Source organism: Anopheles gambiae, chromosome 2, assembly GCF_943734735.2.
Source record: "Anopheles gambiae chromosome 2, idAnoGambNW_F1_1, whole genome shotgun sequence".
Taxonomy (NCBI): domain Eukaryota; kingdom Metazoa; phylum Arthropoda; class Insecta; order Diptera; family Culicidae; genus Anopheles; species Anopheles gambiae.
In genome coordinates this window covers 70,844,758-70,860,959 of record NC_064601.1, presented here as the reverse complement: position 1 = coordinate 70,860,959, position 16,202 = coordinate 70,844,758, and the positions used below count along the sequence as shown (strand labels likewise).

General features: G+C 39.1%; 1 protein-coding gene across 1 annotated transcript; it reads left to right on the top strand.

Annotated features, from left to right (window-relative positions):
* Window positions 1–8,183: 8,183 nt before the first annotated feature.
* On the top strand, window positions 8,184–11,229 carry LOC133391716 (uncharacterized). Its single transcript, XM_061647607.1, has 3 exons — window positions 8,184–8,383; window positions 10,856–11,016; window positions 11,087–11,229. The coding sequence occupies exons 1-3, from the start codon at window positions 8,299–8,301 to the stop codon at window positions 11,165–11,167; spliced, it is 327 nt and encodes a 108-aa protein (XP_061503591.1). The 5' UTR covers window positions 8,184–8,298; the 3' UTR covers window positions 11,168–11,229.
* Window positions 11,230–16,202: the final 4,973 nt, after the last annotated feature.

Below are 16,202 nucleotides of genomic sequence, written 5' to 3'. Positions count from 1 at the left end.
AGGCAAAGTAGTTTTCCTTTAACTACCGAGGATATTTCACTCCGAACTTTTCCTGCTGCAGCTCCTAGGTGGCAGACAAGGTTCTGACGATTCAGCTGAATTTTTAATGCATCACAAATTGGTTGAAGGATTATCCTCAAACCTTCCCATTCTACGCAGAGCATGGGTACATTATGCATGCATATCAATTTTATCATGCCTTCTAATAATTTTTGTCGGTCGATGATTACTGGAACTTTTGTAATTTTTTTTTGCTTCGATGGAGCTGCAGCTTCTTCTTGTATGAGTCCACATGACTTAGCCAACACTGGGTGAGCCGTTCGTATGTGCCGGATGAAGTTCCCCGGATCATATTTTTCGCTCTTTTGGCGGTATTTGCAACCATTGAAATTGTCAATAGTGCACACCATGTGTCCATTTTCCACAGCCACGCAGTCATCGATCAGTATACTGCGTAGATTTCGTTTCCCTCCCGATGTGCTCGCCGTAATGTTTTCGACCATTGCTCTAATGTTTTGTATCACTATATCACATTCAAAATTATCCACTTTTACACTTAATATTACACTCAACTTGCTACGTGTATTTCGTTTTGATGAAGATTCGAGCGATTATCGTATTGACACAAACAAAAACTAATGAATTGAAAGCCTTTTCACCGCACGCTCTGTTGTAGTTTGACATGAATACGGCCATTTGCAATACGACACAGTTCACGATTCATACAGCTTGGCGAATGTCAAATGAATGTATCTTGAAAATGTCTTCATGTCAAATGACATTTTTTGACGGGAATGTCAAATGACAGAGAGAGATGGGAATGGGAAGCTTCAAATCGAATGAATGTTTACAATTTTATGTCGATGAACGTCACCGTTCGCAACACTGGTTGCGACGACGTGGTGGGAGTATATTTCTTGCACAGTTTATTATTTTTGTTTTTAGAGCGTTCCACCTCTCGCTCGTAGTTTCATATCTGTTTTCTGGTAGTAGAGACTCTTCTAAAGCGGCTTTGAATTCCTGTTGGACAGTAATGTCCCTTAGAGAGTTCGTGTTGAGCCGAGGCTGCGTGTTTTCTCCGTCCCTATTGGCGCGGGGACGAGCGATTCTACAACGTATCACTAAGCCAACCAAGTAGTGATCGGAATCAATATTGGCTCCTCGATAAGTTCTGATATTTAACAGGCTCGACTGTCGTCGGCAGCTTATTAACACGCGGTCGATCTGGTTGAAGGATTCTCCACCAGGGTGTGCCCATGTAATCTTGTGGATTTTCTTGCGTGCAAATTTGGTACTTCCTACAACCAGTTTGTTCGCTGCGGCTAACTGGACCAATCTACTACCATTATCGTTACTGTGCTCATGTAGACTGTGACAACCAGTGTTTTGGCGGTACATTGGCTCCCTACCGGCTTTTGCGTTGAAGTCCCCCAGGATGATTATGAGGTCATGCCTGGGGCACGCATCTACGATTCTAGCGAGGTGGCCGTAAAAAAGGTCCTTCTCCTCTTCCTCTTTCTCTTCGGTAGGGGCGTAAACGTTTATGAGGCTTATATTAAAGAATTTGCCTCGCATGCGCTGGGTGCATAGCCTATCGTTTATAGCCTTGAAATCCATGATTGCGGGTTTCAACCGGGGACCTACGGCGAAACCCGTTCCGAGTACGCGGTGGCGGTCGTGGCAGCTGTAGTAAATGTCGTAGCATTGCTTACCACGCCTGTTGTGCACACCGTTCCCTAGGCACCGAATCTCTTGTAGAGCTACGAGGTCCATGCTCTGTGTGGCTAGGGCGTCATCAAGTTGTTTCAAGGCTCCGGCTTTGCTAAGAGTGCGTACGTTCCATGAGCCCATTTTTAGAGTAGTCCGGGGGCATTGCGTTGGGTCGGTATCGTTAGGTCCGTTTCGTAACTTCCTGTTGCTTTCCGTAGTCGATTGTTCCGTGAGACTGGGTGACTGGCCCTGCGCTAGCGTGACCGTTTTATTTAGCGTCGGGTTGCCTCCCCGACGTTCAGGCAGCCGGTTTCCCGGGATACCCACCCCCCTCCTGGTTCGCCATATGCCACCATCCGCCCAAGGGGTTGGGTCAAGCCCGTGTACCCAAGCTTGGATATGTGGTGACACATGTTAACACTCTGCACGACGAGGACGTGTCGGAATAGGAGTTGGATGGGAGAGCCTGTATTATCCCTCACTGGGGCTTCGGATCCCATCCCATTACAGAGCAAACCTCCACATATTTTTTAAATAAAGATTTACTCATTTGTTATTCATATACAAAGTTTCACATCATTTACATGTATATTTTTCAAAATATCAAACAAAATGTACAGAGTTTACAATTTTTCGACAGATTTGCTGTCAGCCAATAACTCGGCAGGTTTCATTATTAAGAGAACCAGAGCATTAAAACAATGAAAGTGTGTTTTTATGAAAGATTCTTTGATTGCAGAATTTATTTTAGCCCGCTAGTAATTTTAAAATGACGATAAACAAGTATTTTTCACTTTAAATGCTGCCGAAAAAAGGTACACGGTAAATGTAGATTTTTGACAGATTAATGTTGTGGGCTTTGCCAGCATGCAATTTTTAATCTAGTAGGCCGCGGTACCAATGCCAGCGCCTACACGCGTGGTCCAAAACAGCCAAAGTCATACAAAATCATGAAAAAGTCTGCGCCCTTCTGTTCCGGCGCCCTCGTGATGTTTACCGAGCTGAACCGAATAGTTGTTCGATAAACATGTGTGCGTAACAGGTAGCAGCATTTGTACTGCTTACCTGCCGTATGCCGCTGTGATACCGAGCGAGACGCATAGACAACGCATCGAAAGGACATGTGTAGTCGTAAGGATTTTTTTCTGTGTCTCTTTTGCCTTATCCTTGCCTTTAGATCCTGATGGGTGAAGCATGCATACCTTTCGGGTACGTTCGGGGTATAAGCCCGGTCCCTCTCATGTTAATGGTAAAAATAGAATCGTATGCAATCGGCTCTGCATTCGGGCGTGGGCAAGCCCGTGGGCGCCGTTTCTATGCAGACAATTCAAACACGGTAGTAAATTCAGAGACGGAAAAAGCAGCTGTTTTAAGACAATATTCATCAATATTTTTATTAAATGAAGAATAAAATGAAACCATACGACGAAAATGCAATCCGTGATTGTATTCATTTATTAAAGAACACCGATGTGAGCTTCTCTGCAGCCTGTAAACGATTTAAAATCCCGCGAACAACCATTCAGTATCGACTTAGTTCCCAGTGGTAGTTTGGCAGTTAGGAACAACCATAGACCCGAAATCTATTTTGTCGTGTGATGAAGAAAAGCAAATTTCATCGTGGATAATCCAAATGCAACGACGCGGGTTTCCTGTTTCACGTACCAATTTAGTAAGAAAAATTGCAGATTAACTAACATCGAATTCAAGAACTACACCATTTAAGGATAACCTACCTGGTATGTTACTTGTTGCAACTTCCCGCTTGGAAACCCGCTTCGCAAAGCGATCGAAAACTTCTCAGACTCAAACTGAGAAGATATTTCACAGCCCATGGCTGTGAAATATTTCGCATCCAAAATTGTTGCAAATTTATAAATGAAATATTTCGAAATTTTCAGCGCTGAATTTTTTGGATTGATATATTTCTTCGACCGGAATCCAAGCGTTTTCCCTGACATTTCTGCTCGCTTTTTCGATCGCTTTTGGCGGAGAGCGATCGAAAATCCGACCCGCACGACAAAATCGAGCAGTTTTGTAGCTCGGATTTTCGATCGCTTTCCTCCAAAAGCGATCGAAAAAGCGAGCAGAAATGTCAGGAAAAACGCTTGGATTCCGATCGAAGAAATATTTCATTCCAAAATTTTCAGCGCCGAAACTTTCAAAATATTTCATTTATAAATTTTGCAACAGTTTTGAATGTTAAATATTTCACAGCCATGGGCTGTGAAATATGTTTGCAGTTTGAGTTTGAGAAGTTTTCGATCGCTTTGCGCAGCGGAAAGTTTGAATGCATAATATTTCCCAGTTATGGGTAGTGAAATATGTTTGCAGTTTGAGTTTGAGAAGTTTTCGATCGCTTTGCGCAGCGGGTATGTTTGCAGTTTGAGTTCGAGAAGTTTTCGATCGCTTTGCGCAGTGGGAATCCCGCACGACAAAATCGAGCAGTTTTGCAGCTCGGATTTTCGATCGCTTCCCGCTGCGCAAAGCGATCGAAAACTTCTCAATCTCAAACTGCAAACATATTTCACAGCCCATGGCTGTGAAATATTTCGCTTTCAAACTTGTTGCAAATTTATAAATGAAATATTTCGAAATTTTCAGCGCTGACATTTTAGGATGGAAATATTTCTTTGACCGGAATCCAAGCGTTTTACCTGACATTTCTGCTCGCTTTTTCGATCGCTTTTGGCGGAAAGCGATCGAAAATCCGAGCTACAAAACAGCTCGATTTTGTCGTGCGGGTTTGCGCCAAAAGCGATCGAAAAAGCGAGCAGAAATGTCAGGGAAAACGCTTGGATTCCGATCGAAGAAATTTTTCAATCCTAAAATTTCAGCGCTGAAAATTTCGAAATATTTCATTTAAAAATTTGCAACAATTTTCAATGCGAAATATTTCACAACCATGGGCTGTGAAATATGTTTGCAGTTTGAGTTGGAAAAGTTTTCGATCGCTTTGCGCAGCGGGGAGCTACAAAACTGCTCGATTTTGTCGTGCGGGGTACTTTAATTAAAGTACCCCACACGACAAAATCGAGCAGTTTCGTAGCTCGGACTTTCGATCGCTTTCCACCAAAAGCGATCTAAAAAGCGAGCAGAAATGTCAAGGAAAACGCTTAGATTCCGATCGAAGAAATATTTCAATCCAAAAATTTCAGCGCTGAAAATTTCGAAATATTTCATCTATCAAATTCCAACAATTTTGAAAGCGAAATATTTCACTGTTTCATCCCAATTGACATTGGTACTAAATTTTGTTCTAAATTTGCTCGATTGGTGCTCGAACCGTCCAAAAGTATGGATGTGTGTGTGATCACGCGTATAGGAAGTGGCAAGTATGATTGTGTGCGTGTGATCTTCTTCCCGCTTGGCAAAATGTCGCGCGACATGCATGCTTGAAATCGATGCTTGTTAACATTTTATTTCAAGCATCGTGAGTGTCCCAGCGCGAGCGCTGAGCGCACCTCCCCTCATTCTCAATTTCGCGTTTTTGGTTAATCCTCGCTCCCACCCTTTCTTTCCTTCTCCTCAACGAACCCACCATTCCCGCGAGCGTAGACCGATCAAAAAATTCCAGGAAATTCCTACAGTAAGTGTGCAGTTTTTTATTCACAGTACTGTTTGGCAAAATATCAATTCTTGATGGTGCGCGCTAAGCGAACAAAACGTTAGCTGCTGCACCACCGATGGTGCGTGCTGTTGGAAAAAAACACTTGCTGCTTGATGCGTTTGCCTGAGGAATGAAAGATAAATCGAGTATTAGAATGGTGAACAAAACTAGTACTATTTAAAACTTACCGATAACGAAGATATTTTAAATTAAACGGCGACTCTGTATGCCCGATCCATCTGCTTTGATCTGTTATCAAGAGCTTTGGTAATGAAATAGCTAGGTGTGATGGAAAATAATAGAAGAATAAACAAACATTCAAAGCAGTACGATTGTTAGAACACAAACATCATTTGGAAGATTCTTCTTCTTATGCATGCACTTACCCGTAGATCATGTAACAAAACATACTGCATTTACGCCTGCGTTGACATCTTTCACGATTTACTTAACCACTTTTCTATTCACATTTAATAATTTTCCCATCTACCGGCACCAATCCTTCCCATTTGAAATTTGCATTCGTTCTGGCGATGAGTTTCGAACGATCACCACACAGCGCGAGAGTGAAGAACATAAATTAAATGGCACTATGTACAAGTGTTGATCATATGGACAAAATAGAGTATAATGGTATTTATTTTACTTCAAATGAATTGATTTTATTTTGATTTACATTTCAAATATTGTTATCAGCCTAGTTGTGAACGTTTATAATTTTGATGAAGTGAAATCATCATTACCAGATAAATGAAACGACAATCCACGCATTTTGACCGTATCGAATTATGATCGTCTTTACACATACTGTCATCTCTTGCGCATCAGGGTCTCACGCTCAGAGCAAAAAATCTCGCAACTTTGCAACGGTGGGATCGTTCAGCTGTGGAGGGCTGGAGGAGTGCGAGTGTGTGTCTCATGCACACAGCGAAATTTTGGTCAACACCTCGATGGTGGGAGCGTTTTTCCATGGGATGGGGTAGTGGAGTTTGTTGATTTTTTTCAGTAAAATGGCTACACAACCAATGAAGAGGAGCAGAAAAGTTATTTCTCGACGGAACAAGAAGCTTGCAGCTATGTCGACGGAGTATGATAGGTAGAATATGTTGGGTGATGATGATGCGGGAACAAGCGGAGTGGTGCACCGTAATATCGATGAGTTTAACTACATTAATTATTAATATATTACTGTAGAGTTGCGTACAAGTTCAACAAAAGAGAGAGGATCGCATGAGTGGATGAGCGCTGAGCGCACTGGCTCAAAGAGAGAATTGTGAGGGAGAGGAATTGATGAGAGCGTATATAAGCAAGTGCTCAAAGCAAAGAAGGGGTTTTTTGGAATAAACAGTACCGAACTATTAACAGCACCGAACTAACGGGCAGGATTCTACAATTACGTATTCGTTTAGGTATGTTGTTTGTTAGGAGCAGTGAGTGAGTGTGTGAGTGAAATTTCCAAGTGCTTCTTTGTTCTAGTTATCTATAATGATAAAGAATATTTCCGATTCCTAATGTTATTATAATGGTAGCAAAATGACGACCGAAGTGTACCGGCCGGTACCGAATGTACCAATGTATTTTGTTGAAGAAATATTCTACAGATAATGTTCCATCTGTGTTATTTTAAAGAATAAATGTGTATTTACCATTCGTGTGTGCGACAATTTCATTGTTATTTTGTAAACAAAAAGTGTCGTAGATTGTTGATTACACGATTGACACGATGCCTTGGATTTTATCGTATCAATTTGTGTGATGTGTTCTTAAATAACAACGATAAAGTGTTTATATTTTCTTTGCTGTAGTATGGTCCAGGACTATGAAAATACTATGATAACATTTGGTCAATCGAACTCATTCGGATTGTTCTATTCGAAAAAAAAAACGAAACATTTCACCAGCAACAACAACGATGAACACAATGAAAATAATATGCCATTTATACTTTATTTTATCTTGTAGGTTTAACATCCCAGTACGATGATCCATAATACGATGCAGAAGTGCTTATGGGAACATCGTCTCACAACAGCGATACCGATAACATCAGTGATCGTTCTTCTGAAAGCGAAACCGACGCCGTGGCTGAAGGGTCCACAACTGCTCACAACTGCAACAACCATAGCGATATTGGTGAATGTTTGCGAACTTGGGCAGTTGTACATAATCAGCCACGCTCGTCGGTAAATGAAATTTTAGCTATTTTGGGAATATGGATAGATTTACTTCTTCCCAAGGATTCTCGCACGCTATTGAAAACGCCAAAAACCATCGGGGAAGAGATACAATCGATAGCGGGCGGCGAATTTTGGTACAAAGGAATAGAAAATAATCTCGTCAATTATTTTAAGTAAGTTTTGAAAATAATTTAGCCTAAACAGTGTCTGGTAAATGTGTGTATTTTAATTGTATTTCGATTTTTTCATTCTCATTCATTTAGGTCAACTGTTCCATCAATCGACGAATTATCGATACAGGTATCCACCGACGGACTCCCTCTTCATAGAGGTGAACCTACACAGCTCTGGCCCATCCTTATGAAGATTGTAGAACTGCCCTCAGCCCCAATTATGATGATCGCAGTGTTTTGTGGACCAGCAAAACCAACCAGTCTGGAAGTATTTTTAAGACAGTTTGTAGAGCTCGATAAAATTCTCGATCCAAGCTATTATTGCAGATTCTCCTGCGCGGGCTTTCCTTAAAGGTATGTAAACATACAACTATTGCTTATATGTACACAATTATCTGGAGCTTGTGCAATGCTAATTATGTTTGTGTTTTGCAGCAACAGCCTACTTCAATGGATACCACGGTTGTATGAGGTGTACCTGTGTTGGGGCATATTATAAACCTGGAAAAAAAATATTTTCGACTACGTTGGCGCTCCTCTACGAACGCACCATGGATTTAGATCTAGGGATTGTCCGGGTCATCACCAGGAATGGCGTTCACCCCTGGAAGACCTTGATGATTTTGATATGGTGGATAAATTACCGACTAGTTGTGGGTTGCACTTATGCGATGAGGGTGCGACTCGCCGACACTTGTGCGGTCTTATAGGTGGTAAGTATGAAAATATTCCTACCTGGTCCAAGGGTCAAAAGCAAGCGATATCTGAATTTCTTATCAGCGTACAACTTCCCTCTGAGATTCATCGCAAACTCAGAGGGCTGAATGTAATTCGATATTGGAAGGGTACGGAATTCAGATCTTACTTGCTATAGGTAAGTCCCGTGTTAATGGAAGATGTTTTGCCTGAGAAAGCCTATTGCCATTTTCTGCTGTATTTCTGCGAAGTAACAATATTTTCCTCCTCATTCCATCGACGTCATTGGGAACGTACCGCTGAATTCCTTAACAGTTTTGTCAAAGATTACGGAAAGATTTATGGCCGTGGCGAGCTGACAAGCAATGTCCATAATATTCAGCATATAGCACGAGACTGTTTTAATTACGGACCGTTGCATAAGCATTCTACTTATGACTACGAGAATTATTTGCAAATTTTAAAACGCTCGTCCCGTTCAGGCTTTAGATGTAGCGTCCAAGTTGCAGCACGTTATGAAGAACGTTCCGCAACCGAAGTAGCTGCTGCAAGCAAAAAACGCAAATTTCCCCATTAAACTAAAAATGGTAAAGGTATCTTTTCAGAGTCAAACTTTCTTTTAAGCCCTTTGCCAAGAGACCAATGGCTTCTATCAAAGGGTAATGGTATTATTCAATTTTTAGGAGTTGAAAAGAGTAATGGATGTTTTATAGTATCTGGAAAACAATTTGAATGCAGCTCCAGCTTATTTTCATTTGCTTTGCGTGCGGATGATCCAGAATCGGTATTTTCATCTTTAGACATTCTTATTCATAAAGTTGATGCAAATGTTCAGACGTGTGACGTAAACATTTCTCTGTTAGATATTAGATGTAAACTTGTAGCTGTCTATCCTCCATCAAAACCTGGCACAGTTGTTTTTTCCCCTCTTTTGCATACCCTCCAGTTGGATTAAAATTCATTAACACGTATTCACTAACATTATACTTTAAGAATCATTCTGTAGCTAACCACTTATTTGCTCGTAGTTGTAGTTTGTTTGTAGTTTTGTTGGTATTTTTAGTTATGATGATAAAAAATAGAATGTGTATGCAAAAGCGTTTGAAACCATTTGTGTCCATAAAACGTGTTATTTTTAGTGCAATGCTGTTTAAGTATTGCCTAGGAAATTCTTCATGAACTATTTTCAAACGCTTTTGCATGGGAAAGCGGTGGGTCTTATCATCGTAATTATTTAATATCATATTATTCCTGATGCATGGTAGATGTTGTTTGTAGCAATTAAAATTCTTACTTGCAAAAAAACTACATGGTAATGCTTGTTTCATTAATTTAATTAATTTACTGCATGTCTCATGTTTTGAAATTTTATTTTTGCGATTTTTCTCTTCAATAAACTTCACATAGTTTATACGTCTGTATTGGGTGGAATGTTATCTTAGACTTATTTATGATTTCAAAACCATTTTGTAGTTCCGTTGCTTGATATGATTAAAACGTTTTATTTTTGATTGAATCAAACCAACTAGGACTAAAAATAGTCCTAATTTTCACATTTAACTTATTACATAAGCTTGTTTATAGATAAATTTGATTATGTTATATCTGATTTGATCAGTTTGTTAAAAAAAATTATCTTAAATATTTCGTCAAAGTAGAGTCTACATATTGCTAGTGAGTGTAAAAGATAAGGAAGGGTTTAGATTTAAATAAAGAATAATAATAACTCATTTATTAATTCTATTATTGCGTGTATGATAAATTTTACTAGAGCTCTTGATTTTTCCTTTGCAGTTTTGCAAGCTGCTTTGAGCGTTATCTAACTTTTTTTTAAAGAAAACGTTCTACGTCGTCAATATTAACAGCAAAAATATCGTCCTCTCCTATTCTCTTAAATAATTTAATTACATTTACATTTTGATTCATTGGAATCTTTGGTCCATTTTTGCCCCCGCCACGCCAGCTGCACTGTACAACTAATTCTTTAGCAAATAATAATATAAAACTATTGTGCATTCGACCTTTGGCATCATTTGTCTTGGTTTGAATTCTTTGTGTTAACTGGTAACAAATATTTTGAAAATATGTGTCTTCAGCCAACTGATCATTAAAAGATTTCAGTTCTGCAGCGGTTGTAAGGCGAGGTATTTGAATTGGTATATTTTCCTGATCCATTGCTTCGGTGAATTTTCTTCGATGGTCTGTGCGATACTCCATTTCGGCCCAAACACCTGCTATAGACGTGTTAATGTTGGACAATTTTTTAAGGGTTGTTCTCTTAAACTCTGCATCACTTATCTCCATTGCTGAAGATCCATGCCGTGCCGAAATTTCAATTTTGCCGAATGGTGTTTGTTGCAGAGCTTCAGAAGCAACAGATGGTATTGGAGGGCTATACGTATATCTTGGTTTCCCGGTTGATGACTGGGCCAGGTGTTGTTGTACTGCTGAGATAATCACTGGTTGTTTTTTGGCATTTTCATTTTCAGGATCTGCAGCAAGGCTTGCGACATGGATACTGGACGAAGTTGAGTTTTGCGGTCCTGATGATTTGGTTTTCTTTGATGTTCCAGGAAGCAATAAGGATGATGCCGAAATGATGCTGGATGAGGATGTTGGTGGTCGGACGAGCTTTACTGGAGTGTTCACGGTGAGGACTGGCCGTCAAATTTGTTCGGTTTTAATAATCATTGGCTTATTGGTTGGTTTGATATTTTTAGGAAGCATTGATGATGATGCCGAGAGGATGCGAGATGATGATGCTGATGTTGACAACTGTACCAGTTTTGCTGGGGCATTAACGTTGAGGACTGGTCGGCAAATTTGTTCAGATTTGATAATTACTGGTCTATTTGCCTGTTTTGCACTTGAAGTATCCAAATCAAGCCATACAACGAGAGCATTTTCCACTTCCAGTTATCGAAACTTTATTGAACAAATTACAAGGATGTAAGATTTTCTCAAAACTTGATATAACTTCGGCTTATCATCACGTAAAACTCCATCCAGACTCGAGAGGAATCACCACTTTTATGACAAACAAAGGATTAATGCGTTTTAAACAATTGATGTTTGGAATAAATTGTGCGCCAGAGATCTTTCAGCGGATTATGACGCAAATGCTTCTAGGAATAGCTGGTGTAGTAATCTACATAGACGATATAGTCATTGCAGGAAAACATAAAGTGGAACATGATAGTCGATTAAAGCAGGTGTTAGAAATACTTGGAAAGAATAATGCTACATTGAATAAGGATAAATGTTCTATAGAAGTAAAAGAATTGGAAATCCTCGGCTACAATATAAGTGCGTCAGGTATTGGTCCCACAGAAGCTAAAATAGAGGCTATAAAGAACTTTAGGAAACCAATAACAAAAGAAGAGACTAGAAGCTTCTTAGGTTTAGTTAATTTTGTTGGGCAGTTTATTCATCACCTTTCAAGTAGATCAGAACCATTACGAAAATTCATCAGAGGAGAAATAGAAGTATTTGGAAAAGAGCAAGAAGCAGCGTTTGATGATTTAAGACTGGAATTGTCGAATAATGTACGTAAACTGGGTTTTTTTCAAACCGGAAGAGGACACGGAACTGTATGTTGATGCTTCTCCAACAGGATTAGGTGCCGTGTTGACCCAGAGGAATAAGAAAGGCATGTCTAGGATTATAAGCTTTGCATCAAAAGGCTTGACGAAACCTGAAAAGGTCTATCCACAAACGCAAAGAGAAGCGTTAGCAGTAGTATGGGCTGTTGAAAAATTTTATCCATACATGTTTGGTACTACATTTACCATCTTTACAGACCATAAAACATTAGAGTATATATTTGAAGGAAAGCATCAAAGCGGCAAACGAGCTTGTTCTAGAGCGGAAGGCTGGGCTTTAAGACTACAGCCATATAATTTTGTAGTAAAATACATTCCAGGCTCATCTAATATTTCAGATAGTTTATCAAAATTATGCCCTAATTCAAATAAAGATAAATCGTTTGATGAAGCTTCTGAACATTATGTATATACCATTGAGAGCGAGTCTGAAGCAATTACGTTAAACGAAATTAAAGCGGAAACAGATAAAGATGAAACAATGAGAGAGGTCATTAAAGCAATTGAAAATCAATCTTGGAAACCAAAACTAGCGCACTATCAGGCATTTAGTAAAGAACTAGGAATAGTGCAGGGTATTGTAGTTAGGGATGATAGATTAGTTCTACCTGAAAAATTGCGTCAAAAGGCCCTAAAAATAGCTCACATAGGTCACCCTGGCGAAGAAACTATGAAAAGAAAACTTAGGGAAAGAATGTGGTGGCCATATATGGACCGAGAAATCACATGTTTTGTAAAAGCTTGTGCTGGTTGTGCAGCAGTGAGACCTTTGGGTCACGCAGAACCAATGATTAGAAAAGAAATGCCAGATCGTCCTTGGCAGGATATTGCAATAGATTTTTTTTTCGGTTAAGGAATATGGAACATTTCTGGTAGTTGTCGATTACTACAGCAGATTCATAAAAATCATTGAGATGAAAATTACATCAGCAAGTAAGACTATCGAGGCTTTAGAGACAATATGCAAGGATCAATCATATCCAGAATCAATTAGATGTGACAATGGGCCACCTTTTAGTAGTGAAGAATTTAAAAACTATTTTAAACGTAAAGATATAAAAATAATTCACACAAAACCGTATTGGCCACAGATGAATGGACTTGTGGAAAGGAATAATAGAGGTATACTTCGTGCTTTGCGAATTGCGAAAGCAGAAAAAACAGATTGGCGCGAAGCAATTATGTTACGAATAGAGTTGAGCGGCACTGACAGTGTAGGATGGCTAGAGCTATGCCATAGGATTGAGAGATCGGAAGCGTAAAATATTAGCGAAGGATAATCGGCAAAAACGATAGAAAAAGGTTTGATGGAAACGGAATGGCGGTAAACGGAGAGATTATAAATAGGAGCGAATGCTGTACGAACGTTCTTTTCGGATCGAATCCTTTGGTAAATAGATTTTAATTTTGGCGCTCGCCTCAAGCTGCCTAAAATAAGTCTACGGCTTGCAGAAGTTTGAACGACATCCGAAAGCAGTTATAACAAATTATAAAATATGAAAAGATGTACAACACCACTCCACACTCCATTACGGGAAAAGCTCCGCTTGAACTACTCACTGGAAGACCAATCAAAGGCCTATTGCCATCGTTAAGAACTACAGAGGTTTGGAATCGGGATAGTGAAGTTAAGGAAAGAGATGCTATAAAGAAAATGAAAGGAAAACTTTACGCAGATAGATCAAGGAAATCCAAACAGTCTGGAATTAAAGTAGGAGATAGAGTGCGGGTATGGAATTACCAGCAAGGAAAATCGGAGCCAAATTATGGAATTGAGATATTTAAGGTGTTAAGAAAAGTAGGAAATGATACGGTAGTTGTAAGTAGTGCAGGTGTAAAATATCGCCGGCCCGTGGCTCATTTAAGTAAGGTTTGTGACGAAGAAACGCAACAAAACAATACAATAAGTACACAACATAAACAGAAACAAAAGGATAAGAAGGAATTTAAACGTCCCACGCGCATTCGAAAAATCCCAAATAGGTATAATGATTAGTTTTTCTTTCTTTTCTTGCTTTAAGTAATAATAATTAAAATATATTTGCAATGTACATATTTCACTTCCGAGTAGAAAAGGGATGTAGAGTTGCGTACAAGTTCAGCAAAAGAGAGAGGATCGCATGAGTGGATGAGCGCTGAGCGCACTGGCTCAAAGAGAGAATTGTGAGGGAGAGGAATTGATGAGAGCGTATATAAGCAATGTATATATCATGTATATGTATATGTATATATATATATATATATATATATATATATATATATATATATATATATATATATATATATATATATATATATATATATATATATATATATATATATATATATATATATATATATATATATATATATATATATATATATATATATATATATATATATATATATATATATATATATATATATATATATATATATATATATATATATATATATATAAATATATATACAATAATAATAAATAATAAAATCATAAATAATTAATAATATATATAAGCAATATTCATTAATATAATATACATTTATTTTTTTATTATTATAATAAATATTATAAACATCATAAATGATATCATTTAAATTTCTGAAATCAGCATTATGATACTTTGGAATCGCGAAAGATTACCAATTCGACACAAATCCGCAGCCCAAAACCTCGGGGATTTCATCCCATACAAATCGGGAACGAACGTAACCGTCAAAAGAGTTCATTTTATTCAAAAACTTGCCAGATTCAAAAAAACTGGTAAAATGAACATCGTTTTAAGGGCCGTGAGTGCCTTTTGCACTGAGCGCCGAAGCGGATTTCGTCGAACGTAACCCGTCCGGCAAAATGAGTGTATTTTTTGAGTGATTTGAGTACCGTCCCCCGTTAGCAGTTACTCTTGGAGGAATGAGTTACACCCTCGCGCGAGCCCTCCCCCTCCCCACCCGTAACGCACGGTGCGCTCTACAGTTCTCAATGTGTTGTGTTCTTTCCAATCATGCTACCAACACATCCCAAGTTTTTTGTTTCTTTCGTTTCTCGTTTTCTTTCATGCATTGCCACGATCGCAAATATGCACTTATTCTAACAACAAACACAAACACGGTCATTTTTTATTTCATTAAAAACTTTATTGAAACATAAATTACACTTTCACAACACATTTAGAATCCTTCATACTCACGAATGGCGTCATACTGCAAAGTACCGGGTCGAGCCAGGCTGCAGGAAACTTGTCGACAATCTGCGTTGCCTCTGTTCAGCAAATTCTTACCTGTCGATGCACGCACTGCATGTGCGTCTGTACACACTGTTCACTTCACACTTTATCAAAACACACCGGCACACGAGACTTATAACGAAATGCGCATCAACGCACAAACACTGCGCTCGGGACTTAGAACGAAACGCGCACAACCATCTCCGACAAAGCGTCGCGCTGTACTGGTGGTTTTGTACGCGTAGGAGGGGGGACATACGGAGCGATGGTTCGATGCTGTAGTGTAAGCGAGACAACACGATGTGACGAGCAGCTCCAAGTTGAGCTCGCTGAAAGAAGACACACACACACATTCACAGACGGCTCGTCAAAGCACGGTATTTGTATTGGTGTTAGTGAAACGCGCGTGTAAAACAGAATGCGAACTCTCATCGCAGCGCGTTTCTCCGTGCTTCCTCAAGCTTCCTCATACCCCTCGGCCTGAATCACTCAAAATTTGGGGTCTCATTGTTTGCGTGGAATCCATGCTCTGGCCGACTGTATTTCGACAGCGTCACTCAAATCACTCAAAAAATACACTCATTTTGCCGGACGGGCTTGCTTATATACGCTCTCATCAATTCCTCTCCCTCACAATTCTCTCTTTGAGCCAGTGCGCTCAGCGCTCATCCACTCATGCGATCCTCTCTCTTTTGCTGAACTTGTACGCAACTCTACATCCCTTTTCTACTCGGAAGTGAAATATGTACATTTCAAATATATTTTAATTATTATTACTTAAAGCAAGAAAAGAAAGAAAAACTAATCATTATACCTATTTGGGATTTTTCGAATGCGCGTGGGACGTTTAAATTCCTTCTTATCCTTTTGTTTCTGTTTATGTTGTGTACTTATTGTATTGTTTTGTTGCGTTTCTTCGTCACAAACCTTACTTAAATGAGCCACGGGCCGGCGATATTTTACACCTGCACTACTTACAACTACCGTATCATTTCCTACTTTTCTTAACACCTTAAATATCTCAATTCCAT